The 19,596-nt window shown below is 45.0% G+C and overlaps 2 protein-coding genes across 2 annotated transcripts in view; one reads left to right on the top strand and one right to left on the bottom strand.

The window, feature by feature from the left end:
- ALS2CL (ALS2 C-terminal like) overlaps nucleotides 1-6,416 on the bottom strand; it is a 127,429-nt gene extending 121,013 nt beyond the window's left edge. The window contains exon 1 of the mRNA XM_019508036.1: nucleotides 6,095-6,416. The gene's annotated coding sequence lies outside the window, so the exon portion shown is untranslated. The remainder of the gene's footprint in view (nucleotides 1-6,094) is intronic.
- Nucleotides 1-19,596, top strand: part of TMIE (transmembrane inner ear) — a 53,295-nt gene that overhangs the window by 23,657 nt on the left and 10,042 nt on the right. The window contains exon 2 of the mRNA XM_019508038.1: nucleotides 2,360-2,477. Within this exon, the coding sequence (XP_019363583.1) occupies nucleotides 2,360-2,477 (118 nt within the window). The remainder of the gene's footprint in view (nucleotides 1-2,359; nucleotides 2,478-19,596) is intronic.

Raw genomic sequence — 19,596 nt, 5'->3', positions numbered from 1 at the left:
TATTGCTGTAAGTCCAGATTTGTTGCTTCACCCTCCAAAAGCCCCAGGAAAAAGGACAAATTCAATGGCCTCAGAAGTGGAAAGTGTCATCAAATCATTCAATTTAGCCCCAAATGAGTAGAAAAAAGCTGGCTGGTTAACTCAAGTCCATGCCATAAGGGGGACAAACTTGCAACCTCCATTTTGCTCTATCCAGTCCTGCCCTTGATGGAAAGGGTGTTTTTTTTTTTCCGATTTAGGCTGAGTTGGGGCCCAGAGAGCAGGTAGAGGATGGTAGCCAAGTTTTCACAGAGGGTTAGTAAGGGAAGTCAGACAGCTCCCCCACTCCATATTCTTGCGGTGCCAGAACAGTTGTGAACAGCCTGTCCACAGCATTCAGGGATTCATACCTTCCTCCTCTCCCAACAAGATCTCTCCCAGCTGAGATCTCTGGATTTGCCCCAGCCTGGAGAGCCTGTACCAACATATGTCCTCATCCATATGGTTTTTGACATCACTATTTGGAAACCAGAGTTCCCTACTAAACTTCAAAAGAGACACTCAGCACAAAAAGATTGCCAACAACCACCTTATCCTCTGTTAGGCATAATGTACTATATTACAAGTAAAAGGAATCAAAACTCGTGGAAGAGGTGACACTTTTATTAGACCCACTGGATATTTGCAAACAAATTATTTTATTTATTTGCAAGCTTTCAGGCACATTCACCCTTCATCAGGCAGAGGAGAGAGCAGAGATTGTAAAAGTTCTCCTAGGCAGAAATGAAAATTCATATCCGTATTACAAGCAACGTGCCCCCCCCCCAATGCTTTCGTATAAAATGCATTTCCGTGGAGCTTTTTAATATAGCCACCAGATGGTGCTCCTCCATTGCTCTTGATGGCTTAAAAAAAGGTAGGGAAGCCAATAAATGGAGCGAGTGGATGAACATGCGAACAGATGCGAGGGCGTGCACACGTGGGCATGGCATCCGCCTCTGCCGTGGAACGGTTCCTCTTGTATCCGATCCCCCTAAAAACGTATGCTGACCACCCGTTTTCTCCCACATTTGTTACACGGTCTAATGATGGTTTTTCCTCCTGCAGTGATCTGGCTGGGTAGGAAAGCTAAACCAGTAGCTCAGGTATGGGAAGCTTGCTAAATAAGAGACATGGCTTTTTTGCCCAGGGCTCTGAACCATGGTCTTTGGAGGTCTAGTTCAAGGCCAGCTGTGGCCAGTTCCTCTACAACCCTGGCAGGGGCACTGAATCATAGAGAACTAGGATGGGAAGGGACCTTGAGAGGTCATCCAGTCCCACCCCCTGCCTGAGGCACACTTATCCCTATACAAACCCCTCAATTAACTTCTTAGCAAAACCACAGAGGTCACTTCGGATGAGAACAAAGAAAGCACTTGAGTGGAACCGAGGCTCCCGAATACAATATTATTGCCTGCTTAACTCTCTCCAAACCCTGGACCTGCAAAGGCAGGGGACTCTGGGGACTGTCCAGAATTGCACCAACTACAGCAGCTCAGGACTTGGCTCATGCTGAAGTCAGATGGGGAGCCAGCTGCTTCTCTGTCCAAGTCCCCTGAGCCTTGTGATCCATTAGGGTGAGCAAACTTCACATGCCACACCAGGATCAGGACCCTCAGAAAAGCAGTTTCCTCCACTTCCCTTGAAGATAAGGCTGGAGGAGGTGGTAGCAAGGCAGTCCTTTGACATAATAGCCTGGTGGTTTGAGCACTCACCTAGGAAGTGAAATGCCTGGGTTATACACTTCCATCAGACTACATTGCCTGCTCATAGTGAGTGGGGGCAGGCAGTCTCTACCCATCTTGTCGAAGATGCATCACTCTGCAAAGAACTCAAGGTTGTGGCACCAGAACAAGGAGGGCATTAGCTTTCTAATCTAGTGGTTGCAACATTCACATGGGAGGGGGACGTGTAGTCAAGTCCTTTCAGGTATAAGGCAGATCAGAACCTGCGTCTTCTCCTCCTCCGGTGAGTAGGCAATGGCCTGCTAATTAAAGGGGTCAGACAGGGCTCTTCAGATGTATTTTAGGGCTCCCAAACCTACAAGGATGCTCTGAGAGCCCTGCTACAGTTTGGGTATGAGCTATGGAGCCCTGTCAAGTTGTGAGCACTTCTGGGCAAGGCCAGTGGCCAACATGTAAAGCATTTTAGTGGAGTTGAATTAAACACCTGGACACCAGCACCAAGGTTAAGTTTCACACCGAGGTGCTTTAAGCCTATTTGCAAATCAAGGCCCAAGAGCTGGGAATTGCCCCATGTCCAACAGCTTAGGCATTTGTGCTCTTCTTACAGGAATGTTTGCAATTCTCACACCTCTCTTCTCTTCCCTCCCCACCTCCAGGCCACCACAGAGCCTCCAAAAAAGAAGCCAGATCCTGTCACTTCAGAGACGGTGGTTTTCTGGGGGATGCGCCTCTGGCAGGTGGTTGGAGTCTTTGCCATCTTCGTCCTATCAGTCAGTAAGTTATCATTTTCTACCCTCCTAGGTCACCCTGGCACCATCTCACCTGCCAACCCCTGTTGACCCCATCAGACTCAGAGGGAAAACCACCACTGGGGTCAACAAAAATGAGATGGGATTCTTCCTCTGGCATTACTGCATTAGTCTTCAGTAGATTGGGATGGGATTTTGAAAGGAAACAGTTTGAGAAATCCAGGTTTGCATTGTGCCAGAAGTCAGACTAGGTCATCATAATGGCTCTGACCTTCCCTTGGTCATGGCCCTTAACCTCTTTGATGGCTTTAGGTGTCCTGACCTTCCCTTAACCTCTTGGATGGCTTTGTGTCCCAGATTCCTCAATCTATGCATATCTCTTCGGGGGAAAGAATGAGATTTGAAATGTAGACAGGACTTTCATTCAAAGACTTTGCTAGTTGTAGTTTCACTGGTAGACAACAATCTCAGTGGAGAGACAGCTTGCATAGTAATAACTAAGTAGTTTTAATTTTTGTTTTTTAAATAGCTTAATCTAGACTGGGGTCAGGAGAGTTTGCAAGCACATAAGACCCCCTCCGGGCCACCCTTAAGGCACCCTCCTCCTTTGACAGCAAACCCTTAATCGTACTCTTTGAAAGCAGGTTTTCAATCACTACATGGTGACTTCATCTAGACCACATTTCCTTAGCATCAAAAGCCTATTTCACAAGCTACCTGTCTCACATGACTTTCTAAAATAAGGATGAATCATTTCTACTGGTTCACTCTTATCCAGTAGGCCTGTCACGCTGCCAAGGCAAGTATCTGTACTGGTTTGAATGTGACTAGCTCTTGACAGACCCATGTTGGCTTTTTTTTTTTTTTTTAAATCACCTCCTTGTTCTCAAAATGCTTACAAATTGATAACCAAATACTTTATTCCACTATCTTTCCCAGTATCAGTTAAGCTGACTGATCTATAAATTCCCCAAGGGCTCTTCATTCCTCTTTTTTAATAGATAAGTATTATGTTAGTCCTTCTTTAGTCCTCTGCCATCCACCTTGTCTTCTACTCAGAGTCATTAATGGTTCAGATTACTCACAAACTAGCTGAAGCAATCTAGATGACTTTTATCAGGCCTCACTAGCCTGAAAACAACCAGCTGATCTAAATAGTCCTTAGCCTGAGTTTTCTCCATTTCAGTCCATGCTCCTTAGCCCCAGTGAAAATGAAGTACCTGGTCATCTTCTTATGCACAGACTATACACAAAGGAAGCACTGAAGACTTTGGGTTTCCCTACGTCATCTGTTATTTAATGGGGGAAGAGAGCAAATAAGGCCTACACATTCTCATGAGGTTCAACAAGGACAACTGTAAAATCCTGCACTTAGGAGGGAGCAATCCCATGCACTGGTGCAGGCTGGGGCTGACTGGGCTGGGCAGCAGCTCTGCAGAAGAGGACCTGGGGGTGACAGTGGACAAGAAGATGGACATGAGTCCATCTGTGCCCTTGGTGACAAGAAGGCTACTAGCATCCTGGGCTGCACTGGTAGAAGTGTTGCCAGCAGATGGAGGGCAGTGATTCTTCCCCTCTATTCAGCACTGGGGAGGCCACATCCCTAGTCCATGTCCAGTTTTGGGCCCTCACTACAGAAAGGATGTGGACACATTGGAGAGAGACCAGCGGAGGGTAATGAAAATGGTTTGGGGACTAGGCATGGGCAACTGGTGCCTCCTGAGTATGGGGGGCACCAGATCACCAATGGGGGGGCAGCAGCCAATCACTGAGCCAGCAGCAAAACTGGACGTGCACTTCCAGTTTCGCAGCTGGCACTTCCAGGGGGTGCACGTGCACCCACTATGCATCATCAATGAGGCACACACATGACTTGCAAGGAGGAGCTGAGGGAACTGGGCTTAGTCTGCAGAAGAGAAGACCGAGATGGGGATTGAATAGCAGCCTTCACCTCCCTGCAGAGAGTTGCAAAGAGGATGGAGCTGAATGTTCCTCCCATGAGACTCCACCTACCAGATCCCTTAGATTGTCAAAGTCTATTTAATTGCAACTCAATGGCCTTCTTCTGTTGCTCTCATTCCTTCCATTACTCACCAGCTGCCACATTTCCCTGCCTTCTGCCTCCTTTCAAACTAACGCACTGTCTACTCAGCCAACTACCCCTGTACTCAAAAATAAAAGACTGGGAGAGAAGAGCTGCTCCCCCAGAAATTTCCTCTGCCTTCTAGAAGAAGAAGTTGCCCCAACACAGTCTAAGAACTTGAACACTTTCCTTTTCTAATAGGCATCTGGGTTAAGATCTCAGCAACAACCTGTCCTGCCTCTGATCAGGTGTTCAATACCAGATCCCTATCACAATATGGCCCCTACTCCCTTTCCTCTTTGATCATCACCCAGAGACATTCAAGGAGCCTGCTTCATTGTTCCTGAACATCAAAGCAAGTATATCCAAGTCTCCTCCCTTTCTCTTTCCCCCACCTATTTCCTCATCAAGCTGTGATTTCACCCACCAAGTCTCTGCTGATGCTATACACCCACCTTCCTTGCTCTTATTTAATTAACACAGTCATTCATCCCAGGCATCAAACAAAGTTCAAAGAAACCAAAAGTCGAAAGAGTCATACTGCCAAAAATCCTGGGATTCAACTAAAAAACGAAGACAATGCATTTCAAAGAGAGCAAGTGTGTACTTAAGATTTTAAATGGTCTTTCTGTTATGAGTCCTTAAGGGTCACAAGCCTGGTTCAAGCAAGCATGAAATACTGAATGCCTCCTTCCTTCTTCTTTCAAAAAAAGGGAAAGATGCTGAATTTCTCATAATCCCATGACTGAAGGAGCTGAAGCATTGAGAAAAAAAAGACTCAAGCTAAAATCCCAAGAACCGCCACATGCATATAACAAATGCATGTGCACCAAGGTGCACGATTTTAGCATCAGAAAGGAAAAGACGACTCAGAATAAAGTCCCGAGAACTGCCAGTTGCATATAGCAAATGTACCTGCACCAAGGTGCAGGATTTAAGTGTAATAGAGCAATCAATGAGTTTTTGGTGACCGTGTAGCAGTATTGGAGGCAAGAATCAAACCCAGTCAAGTAAGGGAATCTCTCACAAGTAATGAGGGCTAAAGCCCAGCCCTCAGAAGTACTGAAGTACATAAACCCCACTGAAAGCAAAGCCTAAAATCTCTCCAGGGCATTAAGCTATCTTTGATTCACAGATCACTGAGCCAAGGGCACTCAAATTCAAACGCACACAGACACAGCCACGCATCACCCAACAGAACCAAACTGTTGTGCCAGTGCAACACATGGTTTATTTTTGCAGGGCAGGAACATTATGGCAGAGGCATTTCCTGGTCTGCAGCTCTGGATAAAGCTCTGTTTCATCTCAACAGCCAAATAATAAACCAAAGGAAGCCAAACAATTGGAGGAGGGGTACAGTTTCAAAGATAAAAGGGATGTTTTTAAAAGCATCTACTGATTTTTTCACTTGAGGGATTTGACTGATTCTGTGAAAGTGAGAGAGAAACCATGCAGAGTAATACTTATCCCCCAAGGAGCAAAGTGATCTCAGCCAGAGCAAGATGGCTTAGAAAGTAGTAACACTGCCAAAACCCAGAATTAAGAGAATCAGCCCTCACCAGCTTCACCCCTCTGGCTCCTGCAAGGTGCCTCTCTCCTCCGGAGTCCACCCTCCAGACACACTGATGGTTCCCCAGGTTGGGAGCAGAGGCGGCCCACCTCTGAGCAGACGTGCACAGCTCGGTCTCAGCTGAGCTCCAGGATCTGCCCTTTGGGTCCTGGCCTCAGTCCAGATCAACCTTGTTGTGTGCTGCTTTCAACTGGAGCATTGGCTCAAGAAGGGTCTTTCTGTCTAGGTTCACCAATTGACTTGTGCTCTTGCCTTGGTTTCCAAAGCACTGTTAGCTATTAGCCAGAAGGAGATTGCACCAGGCTTCTCTATCTCACCCAGAGGAGGAGCATCTTTCACAGGGCTTTGGGAGGCTGTCTGATCAGAGTCCTGCCCCAGCTCCCCTTGGCTGGACAGCCACACCTGCTTCATCAGGTGTTTGCTTTTAAGCATTATGGTTTCTAACCTGCGCTCTTTAAACTCTCAGGCAGGTGGCAGCCTTGGATCACAAATGCAATTGCAGTGCTCAGTCTGGATCCCAGAACTGCAGTCTTATCAGATGCTAGACTTACTGTAAAAAAAAAACAACAACTCCAAACTTCAAAGTGCCTTTATTATACTGCAGGCACCTCAGCCAATGCTATGGACATTGCAATTTATGTAGCTAACAAGGTTAATGTGAACAAACATATGGAAAGGGATAATGAGCATTGCTCCTCAGAGCTCCAGACAGCAATTAGAGAGCAGGATGTAGGGAGCAGATGATGTTCCCTCTGCTACTGTAGGAGTCTTATACTCTCCTCTGAAGCACCTGGGGCTGGTTCCTGCCAGGGGCAGAACAGGGGAGGAGATGGACCTCCGCGTCTACCTTTTGCTACTGTTTCAATCAGTCTTCCCGGACTGTAATGCTCCTTGAAAAGAAAGGTGTCCTGGGTATATGCGGTCCTCTAAGCTGCAATGATCATCCTCTGGATTTCACTGGCAGAGACATAAACTCTCAAAAATACATTACTGGCTCTGTCTGTGGTTATATGAGTCTTATTCATTTCAGCATTAAGCCAATTTCAAAGAGGAAGCATTAAGCAATTTGGTAGATTTTCATTCCTATTAAAATGTTTTGATCTGTGTCTTGTAAGAGACAGTCTTCATAGTTTCTATGGGGAACCACATCTCTGAAAAGAAAGAACGAAATATAAGATCATTAAAAAAATGAAATAAAAGATGATATACATATATGTGTATATGAATGTCACATATATGATAAGGATGAATCATAGAATCATAGAAGTCGGGTCAGAAGGGACCTTGTAGACCTTCAAGTCCGACCCCCCACCTGGGCGGGAGAAAAGACTGGACTCAAATGAGTCCAGCCAGGTAGTCATCAAGCCTCTTCTTAAAGATCCCCCGGGGGATATCTAGATAGATAGATATAGATAGATAGATATGAAAAGAATGCAATATAAGATCATAAGAATGAAATAAAAATCATATACTTATATGTGTGTGTCTATGAATGTCACATATATGTCACATATATACACAAACATGACACACATATATATAGACACAATATTTATTGATAGATAGATCGATAGATAGATAGATAAATAGATAGATATTGATGAGGATAGATAGATATGAAAAGAAAAAATGGAATATAAGATCATAAGAATTAAATAAAAGATCATATACATATACACATAAGCATATATGTGTGTCTATGGATGTCACATATATACAAACATGATGCACACACATATATAGACATAACATTTTATTATATATTGATAAAGATAGATAGATAGATAGATAGATAGATAGATAGATAGATAGGTATTATATGGCATATACTGCACATAACAGGCTCTCCCCTGGCTTTTAATTTGATCTGCTTAGCAGATGGTGAAAGTCTGCCCTGCCTTGCGTACTTTCAGACATGGTAATGAAGAGTGGCTAGTCTGAATACTCTAACAAGATCATAGGCTTTTAAATCCTAGCCAAGACAGCAGCCAACTTCACATAATCACTTTTGATCAGTTCACAGCCTGTTGACTCACAACAAAGGAGGCCCCAGCCCTGCCCCAGTGCATACCAATGATAAGAGCATTGGATGGACCTGGCAGTCCTTCTGGGGAGGGTGGGAAAAATAAGGGGACAATGTATCACATGGAGTTTGTAGGAGAAATTAGCTGGGAGGTAGCTGAGCTCCAACCCAGGTTTACCTTATCCAGTCCGTCTGGCTGGTTTTCCTGAGTGGGACTTGGAACTGGAAAGCCAAGACCAACCTGTCAGCGGGTTTGATACTAATGCTGAACTCTAAGTTACAGGGGTGTAGGTTGTAGCCATGTTGGTCTAAGGACATAGGTCTAAGGACCCCAAAGTTTGCTAAAACATTTTTTTCCAACTATTTAAGTTGGCCTAATAAAAGGTACCAGATTCACCCAAAGAACCTTGTCTGCCTAACTCTAAGTTAGCATTTTTCATCAGCAAATCTCAGTGAGCGTTACCAAGCAGATCTGTCTTATTCTCCTTGTAGTATTTGGGATCCATGGACCTAGTAGATTCCTGGATGCTTATATTAACTTTAGTCTCTTCAGTTCACTTATAATGACTTCATACATGCATAAGTGATTGGCTTGGGCTATGTCTGTGGCTCCATTCTCCCTCTAGCCTTCTTCTGCACCCCCGTCCTCAACAAGCCCTGATCACTTTTTGATTCCCACTCCAATGGTCCTGCTATCATTGCACTCCTTGTTTTACAGATGGGGAAACTGAGGCTGGGGCAATAAAATGAGTTGCTTAAAATCACCCTGCAGGCTAGTGGCTAGGTGAGAGATTGACCCCATGTCTCATAAGTGCCAGTCCAGTACTCTGTTCCCTAAACCACACGGCCTCTGCACTGGATGAAGTCAAGGATGCCGTCCAGGTGACACATGGGGTATTCTGGGGTCCTAAGTTGACAGTGTATGTCATGATATGAAGCTATGGGCTTGGACTGCATTGCAAAGTTCTGCAAACAGAGAGATGTTGACTGGAGATAGGAAAGGATCATACCTCAAAGCCAGCAAAATCCCTGGAGGAGTGAAGGGAAAGCAGCAGCCCAGTGAACCAGTGTGGCAACCACAGGCAAGGAACAACCGTCTTCTAACTACCAAGCCTTGAATGCTTCCCCAGGCAAAGCTGGCCTCTGGGGCACTGGCAAAGCAACCAGTTTCACCAGCTTCTGCCTGGTTTCCAGGGCTGTTACCTTTGCTATGCATTAGGGAGAACATTGGCCCTTCAGACACTGGTGTTAGCAAGCACTGAGGTTTTCATGGTGATTATTGGACCTGGAGGAGATCAGCTCAGCTGACCATGAAATGAGGGTCTGATGTACACTACAGAGGTTGTAACAAGTAGTTGATATAGGATTGTTGGCAACCGTAGCCATACAGTACCAACCTCCAAAGGCAAAAGTATCAGGTTTAGTCTATTCAGCAGAGGTTGGGAATCACACGAACAATGCAGATCTCACACAGATACGCAGTCTGTTTTCTGCCTCTGTAAACTCAGACCCATTCCACTAAAGTCACAGAGAGTTGCAATGGTGTCAGATCCAAAACGGGGGGCCTGGGTTTCTGTAACTCACTGATTCTCACCATAAAGTGCACTGAGATCCTTTTAAGGGTGCCGTGGGGTGCCACATGATGTTAGCAATGGGTGCAGACACCTGCACATCATTCACAAGAGAAACCCAGAGATTTCAGATAGGAATCCAGAGCGTTAAGGCTATTCTGCCCTGTTATGGGCTTGCTGAGTTCTTTGCAAGAATTGCTCTAATATTTTTCCGTCGTCAAGAAACAAGTGAAAACTGACAGCTGGCATTTTCTGAGAGATGTCTTGAGTCTAATAAGGGGGTCTTGGAGTCTGATGAGGGGTCCGATGTAGAACCACCGCTGTAACTGAGCAAATCCATTCATAGGCATCGGCTATTTTATTCCCTGGCACTGACAAAGCTATTCAAATTAAACTGCTTGGGCCATTTATTCCAGGCAGAATATTTCATTTGAAGCACGATGGGTTTTATGTACCTACTCCTCGCTGCCGGTGTTGAAGTATAAATGCTAAGCACAAGATTTACCCCATTACATAATCATTATGCTTTGGCCACAAAACTGGCCAGATGTTTCTGCTAGTGTGCAGGCTTTCAGCGAGCCGTGAAGAATGGGGAATGGCTCGAGGGTGTTTTACAAGGGTGCTCATAACAGAGGCTTTCTACCTGCAAATGCTTCTGCTGGGGCAGCAGAGAAGAAGTGTCGCTCCATGAAACTTCATCTGCAGTGGCTGGGAAATATTCATCTGAAAGTGCCGAACAGAATGGCACGTGGTTAATTTGTTTCTACCTACTACTGGGTGGGACATTATATATGTTCATACGGGTGTGCTTCATGGCTTGTCGAGGCCTGTGATGGAGCGGTAAGACCAAATTGTAATGATGCTAATAATCATGGCCAACTTTGGGGTACCCACATCCAGAACCCAGCCCAACATTCAAAGACCCTAGGCATGCTACCAGCCTTGGGACCTGGCTCATAATATAGCTGCCTACATCACTCTGTAGAGCACGGCCAGTCAGCTCGGCGGCAGTCCACCTGAATGGAGCGGTGTTGTTTGCAATTCGGGGGGTAGCCACCCAGAAACCAGAAACAATATAGTTGTGTTCATGTGATGTTGCAAGTAGGATCATGGCAGGGGCATGGCCCTCTACCTGAGATCTCTAGAGCATATGTTAACAACCTTATACAAAAGCAGGATGTTAGCCACTGTGGTCCTTACCTAAGATAGGTTTGGATGTGATGTCTTGTGTTGTGTCAGGGCTAACGGTAGTTTTACTGAGTGTTTAGGTTATGGATTTGTCTGGGATGGCTTAGATAGGGATGTTTCTGTCTCAGGCAGGGGGTTGGACTAGATGAGCTCTGGAGGCCCTACATCTCTATGGTTGTATGATTACCTCTGTCTCTTCATGGATGCAGCAAGATGCTGCCTGGAAAATGCTTGAGAGAGGGTTGGCTGGTGTGCAACCAGGTTTCCAAATTTTGAATAGAAAATCTTTCAGACCTTAGGGAGTTTTGGGGTGTGTCTACATGTGTATGGAAGTGCACCTAAATTTAAACTGCATTAAAAGGGTTTAGCCTGGTGTCTACATGTGCAGGCGTTAAAATGCATTACCACTGTGTGTGGACTGACTTGGGACTAAAGTTAGTCCTTAATGTGGACTAAAGGTGGTTGGTCCCAAGTCAGTCCACACACACAGAGTTAATGTGCCTTTACACATTTACATGTGCATTAATGCATTTTAACTATTCGTGCCTAAATTTGATACCTACATTTAGGTACAATTTGATACCTGCATTTAGGCACAATTAGCCCCACATTACCATTTTTAGGGCACATTAAGGGCACGCACATGTACACGCATGCCCTAATACACCTTAAATTTAGGCTAATGTGCCGTAAAGTGTCTCATGTAGATGTGCCCTTTATGGTCACAGGGACATGCCCTCAAAGTTCAGGAGTGTCCCTCAATCTACAAGTTCCCTTATAGGTACCTAATCTTTTTCCCAGGGAAATGTCCATTCTGATGAAATATCCGATTCAGTATTTTCATTGGTGACCAGGGTGTCAGGATGAAATTACTACCAATAAACTTTCCTGATGATGAAAAGACTGGTATGGGGATGAACAATGAGGAAAATGGGACGCTCAAACAGAAGGTCCGAGACTGCTTGCTAAGTTGGAGCCTTTCCAACAAAAATAAATTTAGGTTCAGCCAGGTTTGATTTCCAGCTCATGAAGGGTAGTTATATAGAGGAGAGTGACAGACTGTTCCCCATGGCCACAGGAGTAACCAGCTTAAAGTGCAACTTAGGTTGGCTATTAAGAAGAGCTTTCTGGCTCCAAGGGTGGTTGGGCACTGGAACTGGAAAACCTCCATCCTTGGAAGTTTTGAAGAGCAGTTTAGACAGACTCTTGGATGAGATGGTTTAGAAGGAATGATCCTGCCTAGAGCAGGGCGGTAGACTAGATCAGTGGTTCTCAAAAGTTTTTGTACAAGAACCCATTTTTAAACATCAGTGGGTAGTCTTGACCCAGTGCCCCTCACTCTCAACCTGCTGCCCGCAGAAGGGTGTGGGGTATATGGGGCAGGAGGGGGCTCCAAGCAAGCAGCTCCTTGCAGGCTGGAAATCTATCAGCCTGCAAAGGAAAAGCCACAGTTTCCCATTTAAAAGGAGAATTCAGTTTTAAAATTTGGTGATCCATTGTTTAAGTTTTTTCCGCAACCCTTTCATATATTCTTGTGACTCACTTTTGGGTCACAACCCACGGGACTAAATTAGACAAATGGACTCAACGCTGCACTAGATGACCTCCGGAGACCCCTGCCAGCCCTGTTTCTCTGTAATTCGATAAATTCAGAGCCACATGTTGGTGAACAAAAAATGCCAGCTGAACCTATAAGATTACAGACAAAATAACTCTGAAGGGATGTAAGAGTTGCAATGGGCAAGCAACTCACTGTGAGCTCCCAGAAGGAAGCCGTGGCATGCATGGGCTAACATGATCTTTGACTATTGAACAGGTGAATAGCAAGGAGAAGAAGGAAGGTTAGTTTTACCTCTGCAGTAGTGTTGGTGAGGCCAATGCAGCTCTGGTGTCCACATTTTTAAAAAAATGTTGAACAACTAGAGAAGGTGAAGGAAAGAGCTACAAAAATGATTCGGCGGAAAAGGCACTTTGCAGTGAGAGATGTGAGGACCTACATGTGTATGAATAAGGCAGCAAACAAAGCCTGAGACAAATTTCTGGTGCCAAACAAGCGGCACACACCAATGGCTTATAACATGAGAGACTCATGTGGTTGGAAGCCAACTAGTCCAACCCCTTCTATGAATGCAGGGTGCACTGTTCCTCACCCATTCGAGACAGATGCCTATCCCGCTTTCTTGGGCAAAACCAGGTTTATCCTGGGTCTGATCCTGGGCTTTGACAGTCATTTACCCATGCAGCTTCACTAGCAATTCACTGGACTTAATGGCCACAGCCCCAAGGAAAAGTGTCATTTTGGATACTTCACAGGTCCTTAAAGTGGGACAATGCCTTTGTTCTTCTCCAGGATCCCAGAATAAGACAAGCCCAGTGTGAAACTGTCTGGTAGCCTGCATTTAGGCAGCCCTGGGCTCTATTCTCAGCTCTGACACTGCCTTCCCTATATGAATTTACGTCACATAAGGTGAGATTTTTTTAGATGCCTAAAGACAAAGCAATCAGTGGGATTTGGGGACTCAATTAAAATCACTCTTGGTGCCTGGCTACACTGTTAGGTGCCTCAATCCCTTTATAAGTCTGTCCCTTGCTCTTTCTGTATCTGAGTTCCTACCTCTAAAGTAGAGCTACCTCTTCACCTTAATAAGATAGTAAGCTGTACTGATATTATGGCAGTGAAGACCATAAAAGTGCTTTAAGCAGCTGTAATGAACCAAGTGGTTCCTATACACATTCCTATGAATGCAATACCCGGGCCTCTTAAGTGGCATTTACACAAGATTGCTGCTGATAACTTGCTAATTAAATAAAACTGCATTAATTGCTGGCATGATTAACAATGGAACAGTTCCCTAATTCACACTGCACAAAGCCTAGTTTGCTATCAATGTTAATTAAATGCTCCATTGACTGACTGTGCAATTACAGCGCCGAGCGGGGACAAACCCAAATATGAGTATTTCAGTCATGTTCACTGAAGCTATGGAGCAGCTCAGTTTCCTTTCATATCCTGGCTGCTAAATGAGAGCTGGGAAGCTGGCTTTCTGTCATTCTTTATTCCAAATGGATTTGATTCTCTTCTCAGTTACTCCCTGGTAAATCAGGAATAAATTCATTGCAAGTGACAAGCTCAACTGGTGTATGGGGGAAGGAAAATAGAGCCGAGGCGGTAAATCAACATCCTGTATGCACCCAGAGAATTCATTGACTGACTTTCTGAAACTTCTGCAACCCTGCATATTTACCTCCACCTGGAAAGAGAAATGAAGAGACACACAGAAAAGAATAATAGTGATAATTGTTACCCTGGAGTGCGTTAGAGTCCTAATTATGGACCAGCATCCCAATGTGTTAGGCATGGTATAAATAGGACAGAAAGTTAGTCCCTAGCCTAAGCTGCTTATCTAAGGGCAAAGCTAATGGATTAAAATAGGTACCAGGGGAGAAGGGAAAGGAAACCAGGACACAGTCAGAAGCATTGACAGTAGCCTAAGCTTATGCACTTCCTAACTGCTAGAAAACACAGCTACAACCTTTCCTGTAAAAAAAAAAAAGAAAAAAAGATTCAAAACCAATTCAATACCCTGTACCCCAAGACCAGTGTTTCCAGTGGTTGCGGATGGAGGTATTGCAAATGCAAGTGTTGAGAAAATCCAGAAGCCCAGTGCCATAAATAATGAGACTTTATGGTAAGGGTTGGTAAAATCTGGAATGGGCTCCAGGGGAGGTGGTGCTCTCCCCTACCCTAGGGGTCTTCAAGAGGAGACTAGACATGCACCTGGCTGGGATCACATGACCCCAGTGCTCTTTCCTGCCCCAGGCAGGGGGTCAGACTCGATGACCTGCTAAGGTCTCTTTTGACCCCAACATCTATGAGAATTATATTCGCTGCTTTTTGTTTGCTGTCTAGTCATTGAACTTTCAGTGGTTAGTGTTTTCAAGGCTTTTGCTACAACTATCATGACTAAATGCCTCTTAAATGAAATCTTGGATTCTCATATAATCATCTGTCTCCAGGAACTGGAGCTTTGAAGGAGAAAAATAATGCTTTTGCAAGGCTCAGGGTAGAAAAGCTAGAGCTCGAAGCACGGAGGCGGATGCTGGATCAGGACCTGAATGGGCGTCCAGAACCCAGAAGCTTTCTGAAGAGGAAGCTTCTCTGGGGCTGCCCCCAAAGGCTGTACTCAATCACAGTAGACGCTGAGAGCCTCGAAAGTGGCCACAAAAGGATGGTACTGGGCAGTCTTGGCAGTGCATCGTGGGTGTGGATGTTGGTTGTAGCTGTGTTGGTCTAAGGACATAGGCAGACAAGGTTCTTTGGGTACATGTGATATCTTTGGGTTGATGTGATACCAGAAGAAAGATGTTGATGCCCGAAAGCTTGCAAAGAACAATTTTCCAATCATTTAGTTAGTCTAATAAAAGATATCACATCTACCTACCCAAAGAGCCTTGTCTGCCTTGTGGGTGTGGAGCAATTGTGCTGGAGGGCATGTACTTGATAACATCCTTTTGGAACGTATCCTTGCTGGGGTGTTGACATGCCCAGGGGGTTTGCAACTAATTTCAAAATCACCCTTCCAAACAATGGGTGTTAAAAATAATACCTTTAAAAAGCTCAGATCTATAGCACAACTTTTTGGGAGGAACATTTGGTTTGAGCCAAAGTGCTGGTTTTTGTTTGTTTTTTTCCTTGACCTGCTGAAAATGTCAAAGACGGGTCATTTAAGGTCAATTTAAAATTACCATAAGTTTTCTTCCCTTGACTTTTTTGAATGGCCGGGCAACAAAACAGAACAAAATCATAGCATCATAGCTAAGTCGAGCTGGAAGGGACCTGCAGAGGTCATCTAGTCCAACCCCCTGCCTAAGGCACAATCATCCCTATCCAAACCATCCCATACAGATCCATTGTCTAACCTCTTAGTAAAACTACCATCAACCCTAACACAACACATAACATAACACTGGAACCTGCCACAGGTAAGGCATGGGGACCACGGCAGCCAATGTCCTGCTTCTACCAAAAGTTGTTATGATGCACTCAAGAGATCCCTGGTAGAGGGCCAACCCCTCGCTATGGAAGGCAACCTCCCCTCCCCCCCAAAAGTCTATACCAATCTGACCATGGGGTAAAATTCCTGCTAGACTGCAAATATGGAGATGGGTCTAATCCTGCATGGAGGGGCAAGACCTTCTAGCCAGGAAAATCTGGCTTTACATCCCAGCAGGAGCACTGGCACAGCCCAGTCAAAATCCCCAGCCTTGGCTGCAGCCAACACCCAATGTTTCTGAGGAAGGCTTAAAAACACCCTGATACACATAGCTTATAGTAGGGGAGTGCGCAGCCAGCAAACCCCAGAAGCATGGGGCATACCCATAGAAGAACACAGGTATCACTCCTCCTACAGCATCCCTGACCAGTGGTTGTCCAACCTCTTCTTGAACACCTCCAGTGATGGAGAGCCAACAGCTTCCTTCAGTGTCTATGCCATTGCCTCACTGCTCTGTAAGTGAAGAAGTCTTTTTCTGGATATCCAACCTAAATCTACTTTCCATGGCTCTATTCACCTTCCTGCTTCTGTATCCCCACCTGCCTTCTTCCAACAGTCAGTAATGCACTGATTCCTTTATAGAAATAGTGCTTGACCTTCTGATCCTGTGAGCCAGATAAATGGTACTGGGCCAGTCCATGAGCTGGATCCAGCACAGGTGCAACCCAGTGTACTGGCCTGGCCACATGCATCAGCCTGACACCACACATGACACAACCTCATGCACTGGATCCAGCTCCTCATCACCTCGTGCCCACCGGCTGGATCTGGCTGTGTGCTGCTGACCCAACCCCAGGCACCAGCTCCACCCCATGCCTGTATGATCTAGCACACAGCACCACCTCATCTAGTCTGCAAGGCTCCCCACAGGCCCAGAGATTTGGGAGTGGAGGAGCTGCAGTTAATGCCGCCATCACTGCCCCACTGCCAAATTTCGGACCTATGAAGAGACCCACAGGCTGGATGACATGGCCTTGCCTCGCTGGCCGGAGCTGGCCCATGGGCCAGAGGTTGATCACCCCTGCTTTGTAGTATCAATGGCTGTCCCTTCCATAGCGTGCTTAAAATCTAGAAGATATTATTTTGCTAGTGCAGGGCACAGAATAAGATAACCTGAATGTGTGTGATCCTTCGTTAGGCAAAGCATTGATCACAGCCTCCCATTGGCCTCTCCTTCATCAGGTTGCAGTCTCTGGTATGCGTTACAGAAGAAGTGGGTTTTGAGGAGAGAGACTTGAAAGAGGAGAATGTGATAGCTTAAGACATGCCAGTTGGGAGTTTTTGCCATGTGCCATTGTGTGTTTGTGTGGGTGTAGGTGTGTATGTGTGTGTGTGAGAGAGAGAGAGAGAGAGAGAGAGAGAGAGAGAGAGAGAGATTAAGTGTGAACTTCTAGGCTGCATGTGCTCAGATCCAAATAAAGGTATTTACACTCCTAAGTGATGCTAATGATAATGAGATATCTCAATGCTTTTGAGGTTCCAGCTCTTACTATCTTTTATTTCAGGCAGACTTGTTCATAGGCTAGTATTTCAGGGTCCCTTGCCATTTAAAGTACAGTTTATCATCTCTGAGGACGTAGAGATAATAAAAAGTTAAAGAATCACAAGGTGCGTCTACACGTGCTTTTATGCCAGAAAGTAGTAAATGTGAGCGTGTCCCTCATCATGTCCCAAGTTAAAACTGCTTTTGGATTTGATAAGGAAAGGAAAATTTAGGCATAATTTTAACTCTTTTGAAGTTTGTTTGTTGGTAACACCTGGGGCTTTTTGCCCCACATTTAATTATACATTTCCTGAAGGATCAAAAATTACCTTCCAAATATCCAGAAGCAATAAAAAGGGATGAAGCGCTTTAAGAGCTGGAGATATTTGTGTGGAAAGAAAACATTAAAGGCAATCTGTAATGTGTTTTTATTTTTGCTCTCCCCCCCCTTCTCCCAGGGAATGGATGTCTCCATTCGACGCACATTCACTGGAGAACTGGAAAGAAAGAAAGGGAAGAAAATGGTTTTCAGAAATCAAATAGGAAAGAAACTAGCACAGTGTTGATGCAAAGAAAAGGTGGAGATGTTGACAGTACACAGGGTGGAAGACACCTATTATTTATAGGGTGTTACTTGGCAGAAGTCAGGAAAAAGATGATGGATAGAACAGCTCCTATGGCATTATGAAGCTCTTTATACTGCGTTTCTCTCCCGTCTCTCATGCTTTGCTCAGCAAAGAAACAGACCAATGCTGACATTTCAGTCACCTTCACTGAACATCTGGTTTTATGCTCCTTGGTGCTGAAGGGGGCACCTGGCACCTCTCAGAGATAAAGCTTTAGGCTCTCTGCAGACTCAAGCAGGCATTGCTATAACAGCTCTCTCATGCAGCAGGTTACAAACTGGCTGCTCATATGGAGGAAAGCCACAATCCTGGAGAACAAGAAGAGCTGGCATTTTCCAAAGGGGGCCTTGGGTCTAAAAAAGGGTAAGAACCACTGATCTAACTGAAGAAACCCAATCGGACTTAGAGTCGGGTTCGGCTCAAAGCTGCTCAACCCAGCCAAGATGGAGGTGGTTCTGGGCATGCCTACAAACACTCGACAGCAGCTAAGTGAGTGTCTTGGAAAGCCAGGCTTTGGCTTAGCATGGCAGGCAAACTCTTCCCTTGGTGGATCTAGCCTGTAGTTCAGCCCAGCTACCTTTCCCATGATGCCAGCTCATAAAAAGCCTGAAACCGGTAGCAGAAGTAGGAGTCCTTGCATCCATGGCCTCCAAACACCAGCACCTGGTTGTGTGGCTGCTAGCCAGTGCTTGATTGAGAAGCACAGGGAAGTAGGGCTGGAAGGGTCCTCACAAGGTCATCTAGTCCAGCCCCCTGCTCAAGGCAGGACCATTGCTGATGAAACCATCCCAGCCAAGTGCTTGTCTAACTTGATCTTTTAAAAATGACCAAGAATGGAGATGACACAGCCTCTGTGATTTCCCTGGCTGTAATTTAAGACCATAGTGCCTTGTCCTGCCTTCACCATTCACAGAAAATACCCCATCCCCATCCTCCAAAAAACTCCCCTTCAGGCATTTAAAGACTGTTCCCAATCCCCCCCTCAGTCTTGTCATCTCCAGACTAAATAATCCTGGTTCCTTATAAAGCCACGTGTCCTATACCTCTAATCACTTGTGTGTGTGCCTGTGCATGCATGCATAAGGAAGGAGTTTATATTATGAATATATGAATATGTAAAAGCAATGCTGGAGTCAACTGAACAGTGGTTAAAATGAGTATATATCCATATGCATAATATGTATATAGAACAGTGACTCTCTATCGCTCTACATATGTGTGTGTGTATATATATTTGTGTATGTGTGTGTGTGTGTGTATATATATATATATGTTAATCAGCAGTATATATTCTCAAGTATTCATTTTAAGTATTCATATATGCTCATAAATATGAAAGTTTTCTTTGTACTTATTCAAAATAGTATGAGCGCAAGCTGTATTCCCAGAATGTTTTGTACTTGTGTTAAGCTCGATGATGAAAATGTCTTAACTGTTGGATTACTGCAGCCTCCAAAGGACATAGCAGAGAGACAGAATTTATTACTTTCTAAGCGAAAATTGTACAGGGTGAGATAGGGAGAAGCTGAAGAGGCCTGGTCTTATG

Source organism: Gavialis gangeticus, unplaced genomic scaffold (genome assembly GCF_001723915.1).
Source record: "Gavialis gangeticus isolate Ggan-Ray unplaced genomic scaffold, GavGan_comp1, whole genome shotgun sequence".
Taxonomy (NCBI): Eukaryota; Metazoa; Chordata; order Crocodylia; family Gavialidae; genus Gavialis; species Gavialis gangeticus.
This window is presented reverse-complemented; position numbering and strand designations above follow the sequence as displayed.